We start from the raw sequence: 25413 nt of genomic DNA, 5'->3' as shown, positions 1-25413 counted from the left end.
CCAACGGCGATCCATGGGGGAAGAATGTCATACTTGACTATTCGTACGGATACTAATCAGTTCATACGCTTTAGCTTTGCGACGGGGTGACCAATCTGGGGAAGAGTCTTCAGCCTTTTTACGTGAATCAAGAGCTGACAACTTTCCTCCCAAAAGAGTAGCGCAACAGGCAAATGGGATCCCTTCCACGCCCACCCCTAACTAATGAAGACTCTCCAGTTCTTGGGATTCTTTTCCCACACTTGCGGCTTAAAACCTCTCCTAAACTCTTATAGTTGGTCTTTTGCTTTCATGTTCGTCCCTCTGACGAAACCTCTACGCATACAACTTGGCGAATCAGTAGCATCAACCAACCTCCAAATGAGGTAAATATACTTTTACTTGAAGCCTCTTCTTACCCGATAGTATCCCCCCTTATAACTGTCACCCAAAGTCAGATCCAAAAAAGCTTGCTTCACGTGTCGTGTCTACATCCAAATTTCGTTCTTCTCCCCCCGCCTCGAATTATATTACAATGATGTCACTCGTGACTACCCCAACAAAGTCAATCCCAGTTTGCCAAACGCTCGGGGCCGCAACCCTCTTCCCGCGCAGTGTCAAAGACTTGCGACTGGCATGGTACGATCTCATTTCTTGGCATGCCTTCAAACTTCCCTTTTCGAGGCTTCCATGGTTCAGCTGTGGTACTTGGGTCTCAGCTGTCCAGGCACAGCAATAGTAGCGGCCGGGGAATTTGATGCTTTGAGCCGCAGGGAATGAGAGAGTAAACAACAGGCGGCACCAAGAATACAATACCGAATGACTATTCTACCTCACCATGCACAAACTAATCCGAATCATCATCATCATCTAGCGGTATCCGACGAGCCCAGTACGGGTTCGTCTCAGCCATCATCGCAATGCCCTCCTGAGCATCATCCAAGATCTGCGCCGCCTCCGGCATCTCAACCCACGACGGCCGCGCGTAAATATACTTGACCTCCATCTCCTCGCCAGTGTACTCGGGGTTGTCGTACACCGCCCGCGCCAGTTCCCGGATCTGCTTCTTGCGCCCGCACACCAGCGGCGACGCCACGAACCCGTGATTCTCCACCAGGTCGCGCCGCTCCCGGATGATGTGCGACCGGATATTGTACCGCTTGATCGTGTCAATCACCTCGGACGGGAGCAACCTCGCAGCGCCGGCGCCCTTACCCTTGTCGCGGACAACCACCTTTCTCAGCATCCTGTCCGCGTTGCAAATGTCCCGGAGGTCCAGGTACAGCTCGATCTTGAGCAGCAGCAGCCCATCCAACGTCCCAAACAGCACGTTCTTGCTCCTCATGATCTCGAAGGGGGACTCAAACACATCCTCCCTTTACCGCTTCATCCTTTCTTGCCGCGGATCAACCCCACCGTCACGCAGCGTCCACCACTTGGCAACATCATACGCATCCTGGTCCCCGGCCCAACCTCATCAACCCAAGCGGCATATACTCCCGCGCCTCGTAGACGCCACGATGGTCAAGCTCCAGTATGCCGAACCGCTCCGCCAGCGAGTGCTGCACCGCGTCGACGGTGTGCTCCAGCTGCAGCGTCTTGCTGTACCTGTCGTGCGCGATCAGGTAGTCCCGCTCGGTCTCCAGCTCCGGAAAGACGACAATCGCCTGGTCCTCAAAGTACACCGGCTCCGTCGAATTCCGCCAGTCGATCTCGGCCAGCTCATACGCCTCCCTGGCCCGCATGATGTTGGTGTAGGCGAGCTTGTGACGCTTCCTGCCCGCGGCCTGGTGCGCGGGGCCGCAGTAGTACGTGACTTTACACACCGTGCAGCGGGAGATGTTGGCGCGGGTATGGCAGACGAAGTAGTTGCGGGGCTGCAGGCCGGCGGGGTTTAGTTCCGGGTCCTTGGGAACCAGCTTATACTCTTCAACTTTTGATTCATCCATGAGGGATAAGTATCAAACGCTTAAGTATACTTCGTGCCTATAATTCTAAGAATGTGAAGAGAAGAAGCAGTTGAGAGGGGAGGTAGGTAGCAGGTAGACATGTATAAGTCAATGAAGCAGGGTTGAAGAAGAAAAGCAAGCATGGGGGTTGAATCCCGCGGTAAATTCTTATCTAGAATAGCACCTTGCTATCTTGAAACCAACGGAAGCGGATCGACCAGAACCTAACTTACACAGTAGAGGAACCTGATTTGTATCAATGATACAGTCTGGTGGTCCTTGTTTGAATTGCTTGGTATTCTGATGTCTACGAGCCCCCACTATAAGGGGCATCTGATGGCTGGCTCTGGCCTTGGCCCTCTATTCTATCCATCAATTTGGCCTTGGCATATACGTGCCATATAACCATAATGTTACATGTGTGGTATAGTACATATCTACAGAATCTCGATCGTTTCAAAAACCTCATTGATTTTGGTTTTGTTCTCGTACTTCGTCTTTTTCGGTTTCGTCTCCGTCGCCTCTTCAAGGCGATCCCACGCGGATGATTGCCCCTGATTCTCTGAAAGGGAATCGCTTTGAGTGTTGCTTTTACCCATGCTTTTCTGCGCCAGCTGTGTCTCTGACGCTTCCTCCAGGCGATCCCAAGCAGACCAGTCGACGTTATCCTCATGCGAGAAAGACGTCACGGGCTGGTTCTCCGGCAGACCCTCGGGCACTGGCCAGACCAATTTTGTCGCTCTCCACATCCTGTACATCTGCGGAGAGCCCGAATTAATGCGAACAGTACCAGCGGTACCCGTTTTCACGCGCCGAAGGTAGTCGCGCGCACTGTTCAATAACCACTCCGTTTGGTATACGGTGTGGGCTATTCGTGCGATGTGAAATACACGTTTCTGCTCCTCGCTTGATACAATCGAGAATGCGGGCTCTTTCAAGAACGGTGCTACGCTGGTTGGCAGCCTATGTTCCAAGCCGCAAATATCCAGTAAGTTCCGTATGCGCCGCGCAAGATATAGCTTGTCGTTCTTTCCAGGAAATGCTGGCCTGATCAGCTCGGGTTTGGTTTCCAGTACTTCCAGAACCTTGGCTGCAGCTGTGCGATCCAGGGAGCGGGTGCAACAATCGAGTAGCTCGGACATCGTCCGCATGCTAATTGTGAGGTCGGCCGTGATGCTCGCCGCAAATGCACCCACGGCAGCCCTCAGTCTATCGAAAGCCAACATGCCTTCGATGATGGCGGCGAAGACTTTTTCATCGAAACGCGCCCTTTCGACGACATAATGGGAGCCGATTGCGACATCTTTCGTTTTGGCCCATCCGTGAAGGTAGAAATGCTCCGCTACTTCCTCGCGCTTCTTTCTCCGGATCTTGATACCTCGCTCATCTTTGCCAGTCATGCGAGCGATGAAATCCGAAAAGTTGTCTGCGTCCTGTATCGTCCTGTAGTGATTCAGGATGCACACAAGGGTATGCTGCGTGGGCTCGAGCTTGCCCTGGAAGAACGAAAGGACCGCCGCTGAAGCAAGACGATGCATCCCAACTTTGTCCAGGCCCGCAATAAGATGGTTATATGTGTGGATGGTGAGGGCTTGAGGCGATACGAGGAGATTGTGACATACACTGTAAATCGTATGTTGAACGTTGAGGGGAGTCGAGGTGTCAAAAATACTCCTCAATGCCTCGTTCAGCTCCAAACTGCACGCGTTCAGAGCCTCAGAGCTCAGTTGGCTTTCGTCCCACATAGGGAACTTCCTTTGCGTCAGCTTGTCTACCTCTTCTCGCGCCGTTCGCATTCCTGCGCTTCCAATCATAGATTCGCCTGCGTCGAGGAATTTGTAGACCAAAGCTTTTGTTGCCACCCTTGCCGCCTTGGCTTGCCTAATCGTCCGCGGTTTACGGTGCTCGATAGCCATCGTCTCTTCACTCATGAGCTCCTTAATCAAGGCATCGTGATCGACCCTTCTGGTTCCGTTCGAAGGACTTAGCTCGTATATCGTCCATAAACGGTCCACGTCGGCCTTTGTCGCAACAGTTCTCTGCCACCTATACGAGGGACCGAGGGCGTCGAGAATCTTGCTGATTTCGGGATTTTGTCGAACGTGATCTTTCAAAGCGCCGGGATATCGGTTGCCAATATCCCCAGCAGGTGGTTTCTCGGGAGTTATTTTTGGTGCCTTTTCGACAAGATTTGCCAACTCGTTCGAGACCTGTTCAATCTGTTGGTCCAAATCCTTTCGCCGCCTGTCTTTCCTCTCTGCATCCAGCATTGCCGCCGTTCCCATTATCGATGTATAACAAGCCGTGAACATCTCGCTGAATGTCGGTTTTCGATGCGTCGCGCGCGTCGCCGACTGCCGCATCATGGCCCCGGAGGCATTAAAGCAGGCCTTGCAGCTGCATCGGTGCGCCTGGCCCGCTCTAGACCAGATTGCCTGCATTCTGACGGCATGCCGGCTATTGTGGCAGCCTCTCTGAGTCGAATTGATGAGTTGAGGTGCGACGAGGCGTCGAGGATGGTCAAAGTGGTCGAAACGTTCCGGGCGCGGAAATTATCGTCTGATGCACAATTACTGACGATCGACTAAGCTTGGCCAAGATGACGGGTCCAATTGACAAGGGCCAATTGAAAATGTAGATAGGCATCATGCGATTAGACGAGTATTGCGACTAAGAGGTGTACCCGCTTATAGAAGCGACGCCGCTGCCCCTCCATGAGGTAACCCCACCATGACTTTAGAGCGGCCCTCGATCAGCACCGGGTACGAGAAACGACTCGAACAACCACATCTTGAAAGGCACTGCGCTCGGAAAGGAAGCCAAACTCACAATGTTCGCCCTTTATCTCACAGCCGAGCTCAACGGGTTAGTTTGAATGGTTCCGAGGTCCCAGAACACAACACTTATTCTCCACAGAGTCACAAATCTCCGCCCCGATGATAGCGAGGGTAACCCCTTCTGGTACACTTTCAAAGTCCAGTGCACATCCTGTCGCGAAGTTCATGACAAGACCGTCGGCGTCAACCGTTTTGTAAGTTTTATCCCCTTAGCATGAAGCTTTCGGACAGTCCGCTCATCTGCTACTCGATCTAGGACGAAAATGAAATGAGCGGCAGCAGAGGCGAGGCCAACTTCGTCTGGAAGTGCAAGAACTGCAAGCGCGAGTCTTCCGCTTCCGTAAAGGCCGCCCCGGTTTCGTATGAACAAGGCGAGCCCGCGAAACAGCAAAAGATTCTCGAGTTCGACTGCCGTGGACTCGAGTTCACCGAGTTCATCCCCGAGGGCGAGTGGCTCGCCGAGGGCATTGATTCAAACAGCAAGTTCTCTGCCATTGAACTCACGGACGGCGAGTGGTATGACTACGATGAGAAGGCAGGAGAGGAAGTGAGCATCAAGGATCTGAAGTGGGAAGTCAAGCGCGCTTGAAGGAAATTGGGGAGGGTTCGGTTTGTGGAGTAGCCTAGTATATCGCATGGCGTCTGGTGTGACAATGGGGTTCGATGCGGTAGGGCGGATGTGGGATAAAAGTACATGGCGCGTGGTCTCTGGTATTCATAAGCCCTTTGATCATTATGAAAGCAAATTGCCTGCATTAGCACGGACGAAGAAATTCTACAGTACCCAACGTGTAATCCAGCTTTCCTGGTTTCAGAATGTATGGGTATTGAACATTTCTATGCCTAATCTACAAGAAGGTCTTCCCCTGCCCTCTATTCCATGCATGACATCGTCAAATACGTCAAAAGTAGCCAGCCCGTCCTCTCCCATCCCCACGTTCCTTCTCCGCGTTCTTCGAGGCCGAGCCAGCTTCGGGGTTCTAATCTCGTTTCCTTTCCTTCGTGATCGTTCCGAGCAAACGAGCGAGTCACTCCCCATGTATTTGGATGCGAGCGAGCCAAAGGCAAGCTATGCTCCGCGAAGTACTCAGTGCTCATGCCCAGAAATCACGATATAACCCACGCAATGGGTCAGGCAAAAATCCCGATGTGGATTATGCCACGTTCAAGTGTGCTGCTCTTGACAGCAAAAATGTTCCGTCTGCAGCAAAAGAAGAACCATCTCTCATCATCGTGCGTCGTTTCGATGCACGACAGTGATATCCAGGTGTATAGTTCCCATGACGGTTCTGTGTACTGAGACGAATGTGAGGCTCATCGTGATATTCGGAGCCTCGCCGCTTAGTTCCGAGCGGCCAGTTGTTGGAGACGTAATTTCAGCAAGAACCGCGTTGAAACCTCAGGACATGAGTCCCGACGGTGTTCCAAATGCGTCCCCAGCACAGCTACGTCCCCGATATACAGATCAGCGAGCCCGATCAGAGGAAGTAGTCGCCCGGTCCGCGGCGGTTAGCAGGGACATGGCGCTGTTCGTCGGGGACTGCCGAGAAAATGCTGAACTTGGGGTTCATATCCTTGTCGACGGTCATGATGGACGCAACATTACCGCAGCGGTAGCAGTAGTTTGGAGCCGACCACACGGTGACGACAGAGTTCTGCGGGAAGTGATACTGTTTTGCGTTAGCGTAAACACATGAGTGCGGGCTGATGATGAAAACTGACCTTGTAGCCCTCGTTGACAAGCTGGTGAGCTCTAGCGATGAGCTTAAGCCCGTTCACGTGGTTAAACTCGGTTGCAACCTTGTCGCCAAAGAGCCAGCCGGCGCCGCGAGGGCTGATAGCCCAAGTCTCGACGTCTTCGGGGTCGGACCAAACAAGATCGCAGAAAGCGCCTTCATGGGGGATCTCCTGCGCACGGGCAACAACGCGGATCTGGTCGATGGTGCGGATCTCCGGACTAAGACCACCATGGACGCAGAGAAGTTCTCCATCGACGATGGCAGCGAGGACAAGGAAGTCGAAGACATGGCAGCACGCCTTCCACACGGAAGCGTTGCCATACTTTTGCTGACACTCCTCGTAGAATCCGTACACCTGGGTGATTTGACGGGACTCATGGTTGCCACGAACGAGAACGATTCTGTCAGGGTACCTAAGGATGATTAGTATGATAGTGCATCGGACGTCAAAAGCTACCTACTTGGCCTTCAAGCACATGAGGAGAGTGAAAGTCTCCAGACTGAAGTAGCCACGATCGACAAAGTCGCCCAAAAAGATGAAGCGGGTGTCGGCAGACTGCGATGTGGTGGAGACCTCAACGGCGGAGTCGGCTCGGGAAGTCGCGCTGGTATCAGCGGCCGCGGCGTCGTCCTCATCGTCTTCATCAGCAGGAGGGCTGCCAGCATTGCGGACCTTCTTCTTGAGCTTCGGGTTCGTAATCTCGGTAGGGGGCTCAATGTCTTCGGGGTTGATGACCGTGGTGGCAGTCTTGGGGGCCTCCACATTAGACTCGCCAGGCATTCCGCCCGCAACGCGGAAGAGCTCCAGCAGATCGTAGAATTGACCGTGGATGTCACCGCAAATTGTGACCGGGGTGCACACGGGCTGGATATTGGATTCTAGATTCCACAAGTCAGCAAAGGTTAGAGAAGAGAGGATTATAGTATTCCTCACCCTCCATGAGCACCTCCTTTACAAGCTCGCAAAGCTCTTTCATGGCGCGCTCGGGCAAGTAATGACACTGCTTGGCTTCCTCCAGCCACTCGTCTAAGCCCGCATTGGGGGAGAGTTTGGCAGGGCCGGGTCGGGGAATGTGGCTCGCCATTTTGCCGAGTATTTGGGTGTGCACCTGAGATGTTGCCTCGATGTCGCACGGGTTGAAGTCCTCGGAAATGTTTGGATTGAATTCGGTGTAATAAACTGCCAAGTCGTCGTTGATATCGTCAGACTCGTAGTAGCTCGGATCGAAATCCTCTGGGAAATCGTCGAGATCAAGACTTCCGCCACGAAGCGAAACGTGCGATGAATCGTTGGACTGTTGAATGAAGCGACCAATTTGTGCGGTGCGAATATCGGGCTCCTCAGAACGATCGAGTTCCTCGTCTTCGGTCGATGGCTCCTCCTGGATGGTCTCAGGGGGAGGTTGATTTTGAGTCGTGCCGGGGAAAGCGAGAGAAGAGGCGTTCGACGGTGTTGAGAACGATGCAGACCGGGCACGGCGACGTGAGGGCGTTGGAAAAGGCTCCTGCTGGTTCAAGGCGACCGGGTGTGACTGCAAAGGCGAAGGGTGTGGTGGAGCACTGTTCTGAGCGGGGAGCAGAGGGGTATTCTGGGCAGCACGGTTGGGTGCGGCTGCTGTGGACTGCTGGGTAGTGCTAGCAGGGGGGAGCTCTGGTAGAGGACGAGGGTTCTGTGAGTTCCAGGTGCTTTCGAGTGATGAATTCTGCAAGAATGATTCGAGAGCCCGCTGGTCGTGGGCTTTGCGACACGGAACTCGCTGGTTGTACTCGTCGAGCGGGTTATCGAAACCTCCAACTACAACGGGACGGCCTGAGTTGGGGTCTCTGAGTTGTCGGCGCGGCGGATTGTTAAGAGGGGGGAGGGTGGGGATGTAGCCTGAACGACCAGGGACAGGAATTCCACGACCGCGGACGGACGCTGGGGTAGCACGTTCAGATGCAACAGGTACTTGCTGGGGACTGGTAGGATGATGCGCTCCGAGGTTGATGGGAGTCGCGCCCGGTGGAACTGACGGAAGTTGGAAAGATACGGCTGCGCTGCGGTTGCGAGCACGGTCGCCAGTCGGTCTGCTCCGTCTGACAGTGTTGGTAAGCGGATTGTTCTGATAGCTATTCGCTCGACGGATGGCGGCTTCAATCTCCTGCGCAGTCGGCTCTCTGTACTCAGAACTCGTCGTAGCTTCCCGTGGATGACTTCCTTCCGTCGCTTGGGCAGGTGAAGCTATTTTCGCCTGGTTGAAATCCGGAAAGGTCTCCGGGTAGACGTCGATATCCTCGATTTCTTTGTCCTTGATGTTCGAGTTACCACCTTCTTTCTCTTGACCTGCCATCTTGATGGCTGGTGGGTGCTGGGTGAACCTCGGAATATTTGGTGTATCGGAATATTATTTCACCGAAAGAGCTCTGTGAGAGGTTGTATCTTTGCCGAGGTTTTTCCGAGTGGAAGTTTGTGGGGCTGTGTGAGGTGAGGAGTGGAAGGACAGCCCTTGAGCCCCACCCAGACAGAGCTATCCAAAAAGGGCTAGTGCATATGATAAGATAAGGCCCACATGAGGGAGTGGCTCGTTGTGAGCCATTCTTTCAGATCTGAAGGTAAGGTGAACCCAAAGCCCCGCGTCACTACCCTGCCATCACATCACCTTTAGACATCTGAGCCAGGTCTTGCACACACCTTCTTGGACCCTTGCGCAGCAGACTTCGTCTTTTAGAACGCTTCCACTACAGGTTTTCCAATGTTTCTTGCACAGCTTATCACCAGGCCACAAGACAAGAAACAATAACCATACAAAACAGCGTAGCCACCCTCTATCAGGCATTGATCACAAGCATACGAATACAAGGCCACCGATTCCACAATGGCAACCTCTGGCGCGCAAGGCGCATCTCGAAAAACAAATGGAGTTCTTCAAGTCTCCGGTCAACAGGCCACTACTGATGCGCCAAAGTCCAATAAGAGTAGGACTCCCGTCGAGGGCGACAAGGTTGTTATTCGAAGACTGCCCCCTGGCATGACGGAGCAAGAAGTATGGAACAACCTAGGCGACGAATGGAAGGCTGGCAATGGCCTCGTTAGCTGGCACAACTTTGAGGCTGGAAAGATCTCTCATGAGTACGTGCTTGCTCCCATGTGTCCAAGGGTTGGTGGCTAATGCTTCTTGCGCTTAGCCCTGCGAAGCCATCGAGGCCAGGACGAGTCTATCTCCATGTTCTTAAGCGCGAGAGCCTGAACACGTTGTCGAATCTGATTCAGGCCAAGTCTTGGGAAGATGCAAAGATGACATCCAATAGCGCTTCTCTAGTCGGCCCGCCTGTTCTCGAGTTTGCGATATACAACAAAGTCCCGAGCAGCAAGAAGCGCACCGACCCAAGGCAGGGAACTATTGATCAGGACCCCGAGTTCATGGCCTTTCTACAATCCTTGACCAATCCTGAGATTGACAAGGACAACGAGAGCAATGAGAACAAGGATGTCGAGGAAACGAAGCCCGAAACGAAGGTCACAACGACACCGTTGATTGAGTTTCTCAAGGAGAAGAAGGCCAACAAGCAGAAAGAGGCTGCCGCCGCTAAGAGCGCTAAGCAGGCTCGGCAGGACTCCAGCACCAAGGGCAAGTCGTCCGCATCGACGGCGGAGGATTCAAAGAAGGGCAAGAAGGACTCTAAGGGAGACAAATCGGCCGATAAACCCAAAGAGACGGTCAAAATCCTCACCAAAAAGGCCACTGCGGACGCTGTTAAGGCCGCAGAAGCTGTCGCCAGCCAGATCACGCAGGCCTCTTCTTCATCGTCTCAGGATCAGCCCAAGAGCAGGCGAGCTGGTATTGCGGCTGCTGCCCGCATCTTGCAGCGAGACCTTGGCATCAGTCCCGGAAGCGCCCATAGGAGGGCGCGACTCGATGCTGCCAAAGCTGAGGCCGATTCGAAGGGAACCTCTTCAAAGGAACCAGCGCAACCGGTGGTCGAAGCCCCAGCAGCTGCTCCGCCACCTGTCACAGCTTCGGCTCCAGCATCCTCAGCCGCTTCACAAACATCAGAGAGAAACGCCACACCTACGGCACCTAAGTCGGGTCGTTCTAGAAGAGGCGGTGGTGGAAAGAATGCAAGTGCCAATGAACCAAAGGGCAAGTCAACCGAGGCGAGCGGCTCTTCTAGCGCTCCACCACCTGCCAAAGCCCCAGTCATCTTGCTTAAGAAGAAGGACGAGGAGAAGAATAAGGAAAAGGCTGCCAAGACCGACAAGGAAGCATCGAGCTCGGCTTCGCAGCCAGCCGCCGCGCCGGCAAATGCCAAGTCCAACGCCCCTACCGGTCCTAAAGCATCAGGAAAGGGCAGCAACGCAAAGAAGAGCACTGCGGCCGTTACCGCTGGCGTGACCCGTGGCTTCGTTAAGCACGCAAACCCATCGCAGGGTGTTACTGAGGCACTCCTCAAGCAAGCCATGGAGGTTTTTGGCACCGTCACCTTTGTGGAAATCGACAAGCGCAAGGGCTTTGCCTACGTTGACTTCTCCGACCACGACGGTCTCGTAAAGGCAGTCGCCGCGAGCCCCATACAGGTTGCTCAGGGCACAGTCCAAGTTCTTGAGCGCAAGGAGAAGAAGCCTGCCGCCTCTAACTCGAACTCGAACGCCAATAACTCCAACAACAGCAACGCAGCCAATACCGCAGCAGCAAGCTCCAGCTCTGCTGCACCATCGACGACCAATGCATCTAACAGCAACACCACACCCTCCGAGAAGCCGGAGCACCATAAGCGGACCAGGCGTGGTCGTGGTGGTGGTAAGGCCGCAGCGGCTGGTGCGTCGGGCAGCAACAGCGGCAACAAGGATGCGGCGCGCGAGTCCGCCGCCCCTGCTGCAGGCACGGGATGATCCAAGGGAAGGGGACGCAAGGCAAAGAATTTTTTGCATTCGTTTTTAAAAAAGTGATTGTACCTCGCATGGTCGATTCCCACGTGCGAAAGAAGAGCGCAGCATGCGGGTGCGCAGGTGCGGGAAGGGTCAGCAAGTATAGGCAATAGGCGGGTGTGCTATTGCGTACCTGCGCACTACCTGCGTTTCTGCCCAACGGGCCTAATGAGTGAGGGCCACGATGCGATGAAGAGGGACGGAATATGGGCGACGCAACACCCGGTTCGCTGGATGCAGTTTACCCTCCTCCCCGCGCCATCCACAATATCGATTATTCTTTGACGATATCACCCGCCGATACCAGCAGCATTGTGCATTGCAGAGGAGGTGGTGTCGGGTGCGATCTGCGCAAAGGGGGTTGGCGGGAGGAGGTAGTCAGTCGCTGGTGGTTGGCCGTCGTAAGCGCGCATCTTGGGCCTGGGAGAGTGCGTCACGAGTGGTTGAAGAGTATGAGAATGAAGTAGAGATTATCCGAATAGGACAGAAAGAATCGAAAATTTCGAGTTTACTAAGATTTCCAATCTATGATGTGAACGTCGGGTGACTATGGTCCAATTCTCTGTCTCTCTCACAATTCTCTCTCAGTCTGCCGCCGGGATGTCGCGATAGCTTCACAATTGACAACGGATGCCCCAATGTTAATTGCCAAAACAGCAAGCTTGCATTTTGTATTACCTACTTCCTGTCGTCTACCATTTTAAAAGCCAAACTTAAGCAATCTCCAAGACCAATAATTCCTATCCAGAAGAGAAATAAAACCACCCCAACCTCAATTAGGCCAAATCCAATTATGCTCCCTCCCCTCTCTCGCCTTCACAACCAACCCACCCACCACCCCAGTGACAAAATACACCAAAACAGCGATCAAAACCCCCAGTACAACACCCCTCGTCTCCCTCGCCGCACGCAACACCTCCGCCCTCGCATCCGCGACCCAGAGCGTCTCCCCGGCATCCCGCCTCGCTGCCTTCAAGCCGGGTAACCCGTCGATGGAGGTGCGGTTCGTCTCGACCTGGTAGGTGTTGACGGTGTTGTTGTCGACGCGTTTCTTCCAGTAGTAGTCGAGGGTGGGACGCTCTTCAAAGACGGAGAGTTCGTCTCTCTTTGTCGTCGTCGTCGTCGTCGTCGTCGTCGTCGTCGTCGTCTCCTTTCCGGTGGTATCGATTATGTCGCGCTGCTGCTGTGTCGCCTTCTCAAGCGTCCCATCCTCCGACGCCGTGGCAGGCGCATAAAGCTCCTTCCTCACCATGGGCACACCATACCCGCAGCTCGTCTGCACCTCCCACACCTCGCCAATAACAACAGCCCTAGCCCCATCATATGAATCTCTATTATTGACACCGCCGGCCTCATCCTGCGGGATAACACGCTTCATCCACTTGTCAAAGTCCGGATGATCCCACTCGACGATCCTACTCTTGCAAAACAGACGCAGGATACGCGGAGCGGGCCCAAACGACATGAACATGAGCGTCAACCGGCCATTCTCGTAGCTGTGGGCGATCGTCTCGCACCCGGAGCCGGTGCGGTCAATGTAGGCGACGAGGTTGGGCGAGAGGACGGCGAAGTGGGCGGAGAGGCCCTTGGGGGAGACGTTGATGTGGGGGTGGTGGGTTGGGGCCGAGGCCGTGAAGAAGACAGGCTGGCGGGCGGCCCAGTCGGCGAGGTCGGGGGTTGATGGAGGGGTACAGCTTCATTGTGGCGGTGGGGATTGATGTATGTTTTAATGGATACTAGTAATTCATATGGATTGGGACGATTGTTTGTTTGTTTTAAAAGATTTTATTTTATATTTGGGATATCGTCAATTGACGTCAATTGATGAAACGATGTGATGACCTCGGATGACACTCAGGTATATAGATAATGATATATCGTGGAAAACATGAAAGGGTATTGGGTATTGGGTATCGAGTTGTTGACATGAGAGAGCTAGTACAGGATTTGATACATGACTGAGCAATACGGAAAAGAAAGAAAAAAGAAAACCAAAACCAAAAACTTTTTGAGGAGGAGGCGGATTTCCGTCTCTTGAAATAAACAATTGGCCTCGGGAAACGGCCAAGTTCGCCGAAGAATGTCATCGAGGATGAGTCAACCGACTAATTGCGTCAACCGGCTGGCGTCTCAACTCTCAAGTAAGTCGTTGCGCCCGGACTCGGTGCGGGTGCGGGGGTCCAGCGGTCGCCTCAAAGCGCCCATCCCGTCTTGGAGAAAGGATGCAGAAAAAGGGCGCTTTTCAAGCCTCCTCTCTCCCCGCACCGCCTTATCGGTTGGAGGCTGCGTTTGCCAGGGATGAAGAATTTCATGTGGCTGAATGCAGAGTATCGTAAACGTATTTTCCCGCAGCGAAGCAGAAGAAAAAACACCACCATTGCCTGCTGGTGGTGTGTCACACAGGGCTTGGCCAATTTTTTTTTTGTTGCTTCTTGCTTGCTTGTGTCGGATGCTTTACCGACGCGACCTCCCGCGGGTGGTCTCTGGTAGAGGGTGTGCGTAATAGCTTCCATCCTCAACGTATGGCGAATGGCCATGGCCATATGCACTACCTTCATAGCTGAAGGGACTCTCGTGGTCTGGGTAGCCTGGAGTGCGCTGGTCGTAAGGTGAATCGGTGACAGTTGTGGTCGTGAGGACGGTAGGTCTTATGGCGTACGACGTAGACTCGGAGCGCTTGGTACGGGGACGGGTCGGCTCCACGATGGAAGCGGGCCGAGGAGCGCTGGGGCCCATGGGCTCAATGTAGCTGCCCTGCTTGCTGCCCCTCGAGCTTCCGCTGGAGGTGCTCTTGTCGTCCTTGTGCTCGAAGCGGCGGCCGAGGCGCTCCTTGTCTTCCTTGCAGCGCTTCGCAAGCTCCTTGTCCTCTGTGGGCTTGCGAACTTTGCTCTCCCCGCGGGTGCGGTGCTTGGAGTCGCTGCGACGCAAAGCCTTTGATTCCTTGAGTTCCTTGTGTTCTCTGGGCTCCTTGTGTTCTCTGGGCTCCCTGTACTCTTTGGGCTCCCTATGCTCTCTCTCCTTGTGTTCTCTTGGAGAGGGCGGTTGGCTGGGAAGTGCGCCCGACATCTTTGTCGACTCTCGAGAGGGGCTGTGGCGTTGTGCCTTGCGGAGATCCTCCCGTAGAACCTGGTTTTCGGTGCGCAAGTTTTCCTTTTCGCGCTCCCAGGCTTTCTTGTCGATCTTGAGAACTTCAATATTGTTCTCCAGGGCAGCGTAGCGAGCTTTGGTCTCGCTCTTGAGTCGTGACATATCGTCCAGCAGCTTATTGTACTTCATCTCAAGGTCGAAGTAGTCCTGGGCGGAAGGGCTTGAGCTGATTACGGAGATGCTAGAGTCGCTCGATTGGTGGCGGTGGCCCTTTGAGGTCTGGAAGGTGACGCGAGCCTCTTTTTTGTTGGCGGACGACATGGTTGGTGGTTATTGGGCGGCGCTGGGCGGCCGGGGAATTGTCGATCAACGGTAGGGTTGTGAGTTGATGGTGTGAACCAATGTCCAAGGCAAGGAGCCTTTTCGCCGTAGACAGGCGCGACGAAAGTGAGAGCGAAATGTCCGTTGTGAGCGATCCGATTGTGATGTGTGTATTTGGAAAGAGTAGAATTGAAATTTTTTGAATTTCAATGTGGGTGGTGTGGTGGTAGGCGCGGGTTAATACTTGTCGTATGTGTGTGCCTTGTCGAGATGAGTCAAGTCGGGTATATAAGGGGTTGAATGCTGCCCAAGATGGGACCGGGTGTTATTTTGGTCTGGGATAGAGAAAATAATAGCCGCACCCTGAAATGAGCAGGTCAGGTACTAACTGAGGGATGAATAGGGAGGGGGGAGAAAAAGGCAGAAGCGGCGTCTTTTGACATTTTATTTATCCAGATTTGTAAAAGCAGGTATTGCAGCCTTGACGGAGGGGAAAAGTCGCAGCCGGAGGCGGAGGGAGAATGACAGATGGGATTTGGTGTGGGTGACTGGCAGTGGATTGCATTGCTGCCTCCGGAGCTAAGAGAGGCAGACAGCAAAGTTGCGATGCAAAGGGAGAAATGTACGAATACCTGACCCCTGTAACCACAACCGCAACCGCAACCGGGTACGTAGCCACACTGGAATACCTACCTTAACTGCTCAATACATACCGTACATCGACATGTCCATGCCATGGGCATAGGGTACGGGAACGGGTACATTGGTAACAAGGTAGGGTATGTAAGGCAAGTACTGCGTAGGGTACGGAAGAGGGAACTCTTGGATGCTCCGAGGCACAAGGAGATTAGCAACATTCCAAAAGTATTCCTTCGGTAGTGGCCATGTAGGCTGGAGCTGCTTAGCCCAGTTTGGTTGCCTCTTGGCTCCATGCAGACTTTTGCGACTGCTGCACTTGCGCAGTGCGTGGATGAGTGCGTGTGTCCGAGGTGAGGTGAGTAGGAAGAGTCATCGCGGGTCCCCAAATCCCCTCACCTCACAGGCTCACTCGCACACCTCAAGCCTTCCATCCTTCTCCTACTCCGTACCCGCAGCAGTTCGCTAGGCAGGACGGACGGCGGAATCGCGGGTTCACCCTTTGGGCAGGGATGTCATGACGGGAGAGACTGGGACTGGGCTGTGGTACCGTACAAGGGGACGAAAGGGGGGAACACGGACAGGGGTATTTGGACAAGAAGAGTGTGTGGATGGGAACGGGGACGGGAGAAAGAGGGGAGCGGGACTCGGGAAGAGACTCGACAGTGACAGTGGCAGTGACAATCCAGTGGTGAGAGAGTGAGTCCGTCCGGTGGACTAGAAGCCAGAAAGCAAAGTGGAAAAAGAGGTTGACCAGGAATCAACTCCCATTTCTGCTGACTGTTCTCAAGATGGTCCCCTTGAGCCAACCACAGCCCACCTCAACCCAGCCAGACAGAGTCTGACAGACCAAAAAAGGGGGGGCATTGCTCAAGTTTAGTTGACGAAATTTCTCGGTGGCAGCCGTTGCTCTCATTGGCGAACTTCTGGCAGATGGGCGGTGCAGGTGCCAGCAGGGCCAACAAGCCCACAAGGCAGAAATGCACTTTTCCCCCGTTGCCTCGTTTTGCTGGATTTTCTTGTGGGACGCCTTATTTTCCCGTGTGTCTGTCGTTTTTGTGTGTGCCAATGTGCCTCCGGAATGGTTCGCAAATGCGGCCTGCCACGCCTGCGTACCCGGGAGATTGGTTCGCCCAACCCACGTCTCACTCAGTCTCTCCCTTTCCCGAGGCAGGCTGCGCTGCCGCTGCGTTGTTCATACAGCGGTTTGGCCTCCCGCATTTTGCTTTTGCAGCACCAGAGGGACACCAGAGGAACCAAGGGGAGAGGGCGAAGCTCTCGTTTGCGTGCATCGCTAGTCGAATGGAGTCGCAGCACCGTAAGGTGAGGTGAGGTCAGGACGCAGCTCGCAGCGCGCAGCACGCAGTCCAGAGTCCTCACTACTGAGACCTCAAGTGAGGGGCCTGCCGCAGACGGAGCTCCTCCGCCGCCAGAGAATATCGCCGTTGCGCACAACAAAACATGAGGACGTCAACGGGTCAACGGGTCAACGGTCAACGGGTTTCCTCTTGGCGCTGTGCGGTCCTTTCCTGTGGGCCCTTTCTGCGTCTGCGTCTGCATCTACGTTTTGCGTTTTGCGTCGATGTATGTCTGCGCCTCCGAACCTGTTTCTTTGTTCCCTCGTCCGATCTCCAGGATGATGATGTGCGTATCGCCTTTTTGCATTCCTAAGCTCGCGGCCAATAGCTTCGCCATGATCGTGGGAGCAAAGTGATCGTCGTGTGTAGGCTACTGTGAGGCCATCACGAAAGACCCCACCTCGCAGACGGAGGGAAGGTCATGGGGGAAGGAGAGGGGAGGACTCAGAACGCAGGAGTTGAAACTCGCGTCATGAGTCACCCCGCGACTGGAACGCGATTCATTCGTGACATTGGTGATGATTGTTTGTTGACTGAGGCCAACGTTTTCCTTTCATGCGCTCAATGCGGGAAAAGGCCAACAATTGCATGTTTCTTTTCGCACATTTTTCTTTCGATGATCGATCTTGATCATTCAAGGGCACCAATAGATGGACCTGATCATGGATCGATCAATTCCGATACGATGATGCGTTCGCTGATGGATAGGAACGTCGCGAGCCGTACCTCCTTGCCATGAGGTGGTGATCAGGCTGTAGGCCGCAGACAGATGGTGGTGGAGGTAGTGTTGAGTGAGTGACGGGATGATGAAGTGAGGTCCAGTGGGGAAAGCTGCTGCGGTTTGTGGAAGCAACTAAAGCACAGACTAACGGAACACCGCCCCACGGGCTAACCAACGGAAGGTAGCCCACAGGGCAGGCAGGCAGTCCCCTGCCAAACACAATCTTGACAGCCCAGCATCGGACGACGACCAATGAAGCTTAATTGTTCGTTGTTGCCCTCCAAAAAAGAGTTAATGGCTGACATGCTCAGTCGTTCAGGGAAATGTACCTTGGGTACTCTGAGGCTACCTTACAATAGGTACGTATCGTAATCCGTAACCAGGACTCCCACGGGTACGTACACTACACTACCTTACCTTAGACTCTAGGCGCCAGCCGTCTAGAACCCGGCCGCCATCATTCCTTGGCAGAAGGTGGGACAGGCCGGACGCTTCTCATACCTAGAGGCTAGACCTGTCCATATCCGCAGGCAGAAATCACCAACCTTAGTCTTAGTCTCCAGTTGTAGGGCTGGCAGACACGATATTGCTAGGCCCAAGGTAGGTAGGTCAGATCACGACACAACCCCCCACACCCCTCAAAAGCAAGTATCAGGCAAAGACTCGAAGGATGAAGAATGCATATTTGGAAAGGGCATGTGGCGTACTTTTTACACTTTCCCATGAACTGAGTCTACTAGCTTCGACGGGATAGGCAGGTACCCCCTTATCCGCCATCTCGACATGTTCCTAGATGGCGATATCATTACCTTGGCGGCAAGGCAACTCTTGGCCCTTTTCGTCTTTCCGAAGCAGGACTATATCGGTATGAAGCCCGTACAGCCCGTACGGTCATGCTGAACGCCAACTACCTCACTGAAACGAGGGCCTTTGTAAGCGCGCAAAAGTCACAGGAAAAACTTCACCGACCAATAGAGCATCCGCCCCCTTCCCCACGACAGCGGGCCCAAAGAACGGGCCGCCGGCCTTGACTGAAGAGTTCCCCGAGTTCGCCGACTACGTGCCTCTAGCGTAGGATTCCTTCCGATTCATGCTAGATGGTCACCTGCTCGTGCCTCGTACCTCGTTCACGCTCAGACGCGGTATGTCCAGGGCGCGTTTGTGCTCTTTGAACAAACGAAGAAACAGAAAAGCATTGCGGGTTCTGCCAAGGGCATGGAGACTCCTCTTTTTGAGTCCCTCCAAGTGCCAACAAGACACCCTCACTGCTCGGGTCGGATCCGGTCGAATCCACTCCCCCTCCACCCCGCGTGTGACTCGGCTTTCGGGGGGATATCGGGCATGCATGCGATGCGTTGGTTTGTTCTGCAGCAGCAAAGTTTCAAATCATCTCTCCAAAGTACCATTCGACAGCTCGGTTGAAATATGGATCGAAGGTGTATATGGGTTACGAATCTCGCCTGAAAGGATGTTATGCTTGGTACTTTTTATAAGTTTGCCTCGGCAGGCTGAAATTTATGCGGTATCCTTGCCGTTCTAACTAAAGTGCACTTTTTCCCCTAACGTAGTCATCAACATCGAGTTGTTGACATGAAACGATGAGCGACAACCGCGCTATAGTGTTCTTAGGGGTCAGGGGCAAGCCCAGTCTTGGAGAATTTGACCACTAAAGTACGTCTGATAATTCACATTTCTTTAATCCGAGAGACTTGATGAATCGATACTTCCAAGAAATTACCGAAAGATTAGAGGCTGTTGCTACAGGACCAGAGTCGTCCTCCGTCATGCCTGTAGTCCAAGGTTACCTTGTCGAAGCCAGCCCGTCATACTGAAGCGCTTACTGCCTACTATCATCAAAGCAGAGGTTATACATCATATGTTGAAATAAAAGGTAAAGCATCACGGGAACGTTGAGAATTGCCAAGTAATGACGACGTTCTCCAAGTACTTTGTAGATATTGGAATTTCCAATCTGCTTTGGAACTCCATGGAAGTGGAGGGGCCGGGAAGACGGAAGAAAAGAAAGGTGTAAGTTGATTTGTCGACGGAAGGAAAGTGGAGCATTGGATGGACGGACAGGCCTGGCCCCCTCCCTGCCTGTGCCTGGGGAACCCTTGATGGTACGTACTCGGTGTACCCACTCAAACGTTTCCCATCTGCCAGCGGCCCAGCGGTGGTGGTGAGGATGGCTGCCTGTTTGCCTTTGTCACGTTTCCAGGTCCGTCTTCGGATGTAGATAGTATCATCCGTCAGCTTCATGGCCGGTATCTACTACCTCGGTTCTCGGCGGCTGATGATACAGCCTGTGTCAAACATCATCGAATGAGAAACCATATCTAGCAATAATATCCCTCTGGGCTGTCCACCGTTGACATGGGATGTAAGCGGGAGGGAGCCCAGCTGAACGTCTGCTCTTCAGATAAAGTCGGCGACAATTATGAGCTTCCAAATGGAAAGGAGTGGAAGAGGTTTCGTTTCCTCAGCCGCAGACTCATTTTTAATTGGATGCTTATCTCACTCATCCTCTCTCCCAATGAAACCATGTCGATTCTGTGCCTCGCGGGCAACTTCCCTCTTCTGGTTCTTCGCGCGCTTGCTGAAGCGACACGAGCATATGATCGTTTGCTAGTAGGTTGCTTCCACCGGTTCCGATTTACGGCTGAGGCTGCGGCTGAAGCCCCAAGGATGACCCGGTACCTCAAGGTATGTTGACCTCGGTGTCAGCACTCTAGCGACAAGGTGAGAGTGCACAAAGTATTCACAACCGCCCCAGCCTCAGTCAGTTAAGTTGAATTGTTTAATACAACCCGAGATACACCCCAGATACCCACCTGCCTACCTCTATAGTTCAGGCATCTTGTTCAATACCATCGCCAAGGCCTATGACATAGCGAGGAAAGTCGTGAGTGGATTACCCCGCTCGCGTTGGTCGCGAGTTCGAGTTTCGTGAAAAATCCCCTGCATCGCTACACCTGAGGCTGGTAAGAGTCTCCAGGGATCTTCGTGAGCCCCCAGTGAGGGGGGGGTGAACTCTTGCTCTTGTTGACATTCAGTCTCTTTTCTAACTATATTATCGTCCCCTTGTAAGCGGAACCACTGAGCTGGGAGAATATTCTCGTGAAAGAAGAGGTGGTCCAGGTGAGGCCAACAACATGGATTCTGATCCTGCCGGCCGCCGTGGCCCGTTGCAGACGCGCATACCTGCTTGCGCGCAACATTTTTTATTTTTTTGGCGCAATCGCGCATTCGCGCGCTGCCACAGCTTGTGCAACGCCAGTTTCCCGGCGCCAAGGCAATGCTGCAGCCTTACGCTGCACACCATTACGTCTGATTTGACGTGGCCATGGGGGGGGTGTAAAACGGAATCGGCACAGCTACGAAGTACGGGAGTGAAAAACCCTTGCAGTTTGACAGAATCGTTCGTATCCCCCAGAATGGTATCCCGAGCAGTTGGCTTAAGCTGAGTTCCTAGCTAGCTAGGTGCCCCGAACTGTGGTGGATCAGTGCGTGTACCAAATTTGGAGATACAGAGTGTTGGAGAAGGACGAAAGAACGGGATGGCGTCATGAGGTCTGGCCCAACCAATGTCTCGGTTCGGAGACAGCTGACTTGGTGACCCGGTGCCGACGTTCCGTCTTACCTTCCGCTGACAGCCACCATCGCACAATTAGATTGTTTGTAGGGGGGCTTGATTTTTTGTTTAATCTTTTGGCGTATGGTAACTTGCATGAAAGCTTAACGTGGATGCCAGGCATTACTGAGTATGGTACTGGTTTGATAATTCTGGCCAATCAACCTGTCGAGCTATTGATGCGAACCTTTTGGTCCCTTGCGCCGATACACACAATAAGGCGAAAATTTGATGAGAGCCTCGATCATTTCATATCAAGCAGAAGTGAGATTAGAATTATGCATGCATGCATGGTTTTTTGTCAAATGCGTGCTCACGTTGAATGACTTCAATGTCATCGTGGCGGGATGCTATATTACGCGCTGCTCAGGAATTTGATACTTTCAAGTGCGAGCATGAGGAGGACCTTTTGAAGGAAGTTATCAACATTTTCGACTTGGAAACTCGACAAAAGACGTTGGGGAGGCATGATTGATTGATACAGCTAGCACGAGTAATAACTACCAACATCAAATGAAACGTGTGAGATGGCAATCCACCTCTCCATCAGTTCATCATCCGCCCCAAATAATACCCCTCAATGAAACGTTCCAAAGCTAAAAGTCATGTAAGAATGCCAGAGAAGTCCATTGGTGACAAATGAAAAGTGTCGTGAGCGAAGGTCGGGGCTGCGATGCTCCAGGAAAGCGTACCCAATGATCGTCACGCAGTGCCTTGCATGACGGAGTACCCAATGAAGCATCGTCAGCAAAAAGTCTATCTCAAAATCAAAGCCAATAAAATCGATGCCCTGCAATTTCTGATGAGAGCCCATGCCGATGCGAATGTCAGCTCTCATATCCAAGGCAAGATATCTCGAAGAGAGGGAGAAACTCACACCGAAGCTTCCTCATGAAATATCATCCAGCCAAACGGGTTCCTTCCTACCAAAGAAAGAGACTCTCCTTTCAAGAAGCCGCTGAAGACACTTATCCTCATAGGTACTCAAATTCCACATCTCGCGGGAGAGAAGGAGAGAGAGAGGAAACAACCAGAAAGGAAAACGTATATCCCTCCCTACATCCCACAACCCCCGTCGCTCATTCATACCTTATAAACCCATGCCTCCTCAAAATCCTCTCATACTCCCTGATTCTCTCGTCCTGACCCGCAATAACACACCGCTGCTCATGCAACTCCCGCCTCAACCGCCGATTCTGCTCCTCCACGCCATCATACTTGCCCTCCCACGCACGCACAACCCTCCTCAACTCCTCAATCCTCTCCGCCACCCCGTGCCCGAGCCCGTGACCGAAGTGGTGATGATGATGCGGACCATGCCTCAACCGCGCCGCCAGCTCCCGCTCTACCTTTTGCAGCTTATGCTTCAACCGCTCCACCTCCCGTAAATACTTGCCCGCGTTCCCGCCCGAACTCTCAATCGTCCGCCGCAAGCTGGCGTTGTCCTCGCGCAGGAGCTGGTTCTCCGCCTGCGACGAGATAAGAAGGGCCGAGAGGCGGCGGCCTTCAATGTCCGAGGCTTGCAGGTCGCATTTCAGGGTGTAGTTTTCGCGGGCGAGGGCGTCGTTGGCTTCGCGGAGCTTGCGTTCGCGGTCTAGGAGGTCGTTGTATTCCGGGGCGGTGATGTGTGCGCAGTCGTCGCGGCAGCAGTGGTGGACTGGAGGTGGAGGCGGAGGTGCTGGTGTTGGTGCCGGACACGGAGCTGGAGCTGGAGCTGGAGCTGGAGCTGGAGCTGGTTCTTCATGGTGATGATGGCGGTGATGGTGGTGGTGGTGGGAGCGGGAGCGTTTGAGGGAGACGAATTGGTATTTGCCGTCTGGGGAGGTTTCGAGGTACCACCGGCGGGTGGCCATGCGGTCTGAAGGGGTTTTGTTCGTGGACTAGGTGGTTTGTGATGTGTTTTCGAGATGTTTGGCGAGAGGGAGAGACTGGAGGTGGTGGTGGTCGTCCGTATAAGTCGAAAGGTTTGTTGTGAGGCTGTCTAAGTTAAAGTTGAACTGAGAGGTTTCGCAAGAACAGTATTCAGAGTTTCGGTTCAGGATATTGGATGAAGGCGAGAGAAGGCTAGAAACAGACAGAAGGTCAAGAAGGGCAGATCGAGGCCTTGATATGGAGATCTGTGGGATAAAGATAGCAGACCACGAGAGCCCCGGAGTGATATGCAGGTGATCAGCGCAGAAGACTACCCCGTCTCGCAATACCAACGAGGACCGCTAAGACGGAGGGCTGCATGGCGGAGCGGGAGCGGGTAGGGCTTCGTCTCGACTTTGCTCTAGGTTCATTACTTGATTCTACCTTGTTTGATAGGACGCCTCCTCTTGCCTGAGAGGGTGTTTACTGTATGGTGTGCCCTGGCATAAGGAGGAATTTGGGATCCCAGGGCTTTGGGTACGTTCGTCACTAGACTAGAATCTCGCCCTCTTTCGTACATTTACTAGAAAGAAGTAGGCGCAGGAACGGCTGCGAGTCATCGGAGGAGGAGGCAACAGGGCACGAGATTCAAGCGCGTGGGCGGGAGAAGGAATGGGCGCCGACTCGGTGGCTGACGCGCTGCCGTTGGTGGTTGCAGACGGATGAAGGAACTGGTACGAACTGGACCCTTTGACGGGTAGCAAACAATACAGATAGACTACGTTTGTGTCTTGGCTACATTTGGAAGGACAACTTTTCTTTCCTTCTTTCTCTTGGTTGTTCATACTAAGGCAAGGTACCCTGCAAGGCAGATGGTGGGCTGGGACCGCGGGCGTGTGTACAAAGTTGAGGCGCCCCTCCCCAACAGTTGAAGAGGATTTAGGTTGTCGGGTGCCCGTTTGGCTGACCTAGGTGTGAGTCCGAAGGCGAGGTCATGTAGACAGCCTCACAAGTTGTGCGCGGTGAGACTTGGGTGGTCGTTTGTGGTGAGCGCATGAGTGGCATGTCTCACGCGCCAGAAGGGGGTGGAGGGGTCATTCGGGGCCAGCTCCGGGGGAGGGGGGCTGAGCTTTGACCTGGCGGCGGTTCATCCCGGGGCCTCGCGGAATACCTACCTTCCTTAGGTATTTAGTCAGAGGTTAAGTTGGTTTGAGCTGCTTGGAGGTTGCATGAAACGGAAAAATGGCACAGCAAGAGGAGAGCACGACCGCGCGGCTGATTCTTTGTGGTCTGGATGTCGGTTCTTGAAAATGTCGGGTTGGAGGTGCGACAGTTGGGGTGGGAATTGGAGGTCTCAAAAGGCACCTTACCTTAGGAACGTACTGCGTAGATACTGGGCCTTTTAGCACGTGGAGCAGGCGCATTGCGGTAAGCAAGCGCCGCCATCGGAGAATACAGTGCCTAACGGCGCCTCTTCTCCCAGTAAATTTCAGTCACCACACCGTACAACCCTTGCTGGTCACCGCGGCTGCGCTTGGGCTGCCTCTCCACATCCCGCGGGGTACGTATCTATTCTTCATGACCACCACCACGAACAATATTCTTTGACAACGGCCGGCCCTTTTGTCTTACACGGCCGAGTACACCGCCTCCATGAGGCTGCCATATTGAAACCCCCAAGTTTGGCCAGGCACCTCCGGATTAGGATTGTACACTTTGAATCTTTGGTTGGCCGGCTGCTTGGTTGACTTGCCGTTTTTTCCAGTCATGCCATGTCTCAAAAGGACTGGGAAGGATGCTATTCCTGTAAACCTTGGATGAAGTCGCTAGGTCATCTGCTCTCGTTTTATCGAGCGAGGCAGCCAGCTTAAACCATTTTATTCTGTCATTACATTCTTCGTTCCTTTTGCTTCTTCGCGCCAACGCCACTCTGCATTGCGTCTTGTTGCCTGGTGCTGAGAAGTCGCTATTCTGCAGCCTTGTTAGCGGTGGCAAATACACCATGACAAGTCCTGATATCGGGGGGGTTATGAACAGCTGAAGCTAGCATATCGGACGTGATGGCACCAAACTGGCTTCATGAATGGAGCGAACATATAATCGTTGCTCGCTTCTTGGGCAAAAGCATGATTTAGTCTTGCCAGCTCATTGGTGGCCTCTTCCTTTCTCGTAAAGCAGGAAGCAAAAGGTCGAGATTGTCCTCACCTTATTCAAGTAAAGGAAATCCGCATCTCAAGCATTGTCAATTGTTTGCTTCTTTGCGTCACTGAAATGGTAAGGGAAAAATGGTGTCTGTGAGCAATACCCAAAGACTCGCATACAATGTGTCCACATCGCAGACACTGGCTCCAAATATGCTATCAACATCCGCCGCAGTAGCTCCCATTTCACCAAATCC

At 53.4% G+C, this 25413-nt stretch overlaps 6 protein-coding genes across 6 annotated transcripts; 2 read left to right on the top strand and 4 right to left on the bottom strand.

The window, feature by feature from the left end:
• Nucleotides 1–826: 826 nt before the first annotated feature.
• N0V96_001586 (uncharacterized protein) lies at nucleotides 827–1928 on the bottom strand (the record flags this gene model as incomplete). The annotated part of the gene is made up of 2 exons (XM_065756269.1): nucleotides 827–1355; nucleotides 1477–1928. 2 exons carry the CDS (start codon nucleotides 1926–1928, stop codon nucleotides 827–829), a joined length of 981 nt encoding a protein of 326 aa, XP_065615509.1.
• Nucleotides 1929–2365: 437 nt separating this feature from the next.
• N0V96_001585 (uncharacterized protein) lies at nucleotides 2366–4240 on the bottom strand (the record flags this gene model as incomplete). The annotated part of the gene is made up of 1 exon (XM_053194172.2): nucleotides 2366–4240. One exon carries the CDS (start codon nucleotides 4238–4240, stop codon nucleotides 2366–2368), a length of 1875 nt encoding a protein of 624 aa, XP_053048369.2.
• A 518-nt stretch (nucleotides 4241–4758) lies between these two features.
• On the top strand, nucleotides 4759–5354 carry N0V96_001584 (uncharacterized protein; the record flags this gene model as incomplete). The annotated part of the gene is made up of 3 exons (XM_053194171.1): nucleotides 4759–4793; nucleotides 4845–4959; nucleotides 5022–5354. 3 exons carry the CDS (start codon nucleotides 4759–4761, stop codon nucleotides 5352–5354), a joined length of 483 nt encoding a protein of 160 aa, XP_053048368.1.
• Nucleotides 5355–6243: 889 nt separating this feature from the next.
• SIT4_1 (sporulation-induced protein) lies at nucleotides 6244–8834 on the bottom strand (the record flags this gene model as incomplete). The annotated part of the gene is made up of 4 exons (XM_053194170.2): nucleotides 6244–6435; nucleotides 6488–6917; nucleotides 6966–7383; nucleotides 7439–8834. The coding sequence occupies 4 exons, from the start codon at nucleotides 8832–8834 to the stop codon at nucleotides 6244–6246; spliced, it is 2436 nt and encodes an 811-aa protein (XP_053048367.2).
• Nucleotides 8835–9359: 525 nt separating this feature from the next.
• Nucleotides 9360–11374, top strand: N0V96_001582 (uncharacterized protein; the record flags this gene model as incomplete). The annotated part of the gene is made up of 2 exons (XM_053194169.1): nucleotides 9360–9613; nucleotides 9670–11374. The coding sequence occupies 2 exons, from the start codon at nucleotides 9360–9362 to the stop codon at nucleotides 11372–11374; spliced, it is 1959 nt and encodes a 652-aa protein (XP_053048366.1).
• A 714-nt stretch (nucleotides 11375–12088) lies between these two features.
• Nucleotides 12089–14818, bottom strand: N0V96_001581 (uncharacterized protein; the record flags this gene model as incomplete). The annotated part of the gene is made up of 3 exons (XM_053194168.2): nucleotides 12089–12102; nucleotides 12299–13104; nucleotides 13869–14818. The coding sequence occupies 3 exons, from the start codon at nucleotides 14816–14818 to the stop codon at nucleotides 12089–12091; spliced, it is 1770 nt and encodes a 589-aa protein (XP_053048365.2).
• Between the last annotated feature and the right edge of the window lie 10595 nt (nucleotides 14819–25413).

The sequence above is a fragment of the Colletotrichum fioriniae genome, assembly GCF_027942845.1.
Source record: "Colletotrichum fioriniae strain IMI 355084 chromosome Unknown scaffold_1, whole genome shotgun sequence".
Classification (NCBI taxonomy): Eukaryota; Fungi; Ascomycota; class Sordariomycetes; order Glomerellales; family Glomerellaceae; genus Colletotrichum; species Colletotrichum fioriniae.
The sequence above is the reverse complement of the archived record's forward strand: the minus strand, read 5'-3'. Positions and strand labels throughout refer to the sequence as shown.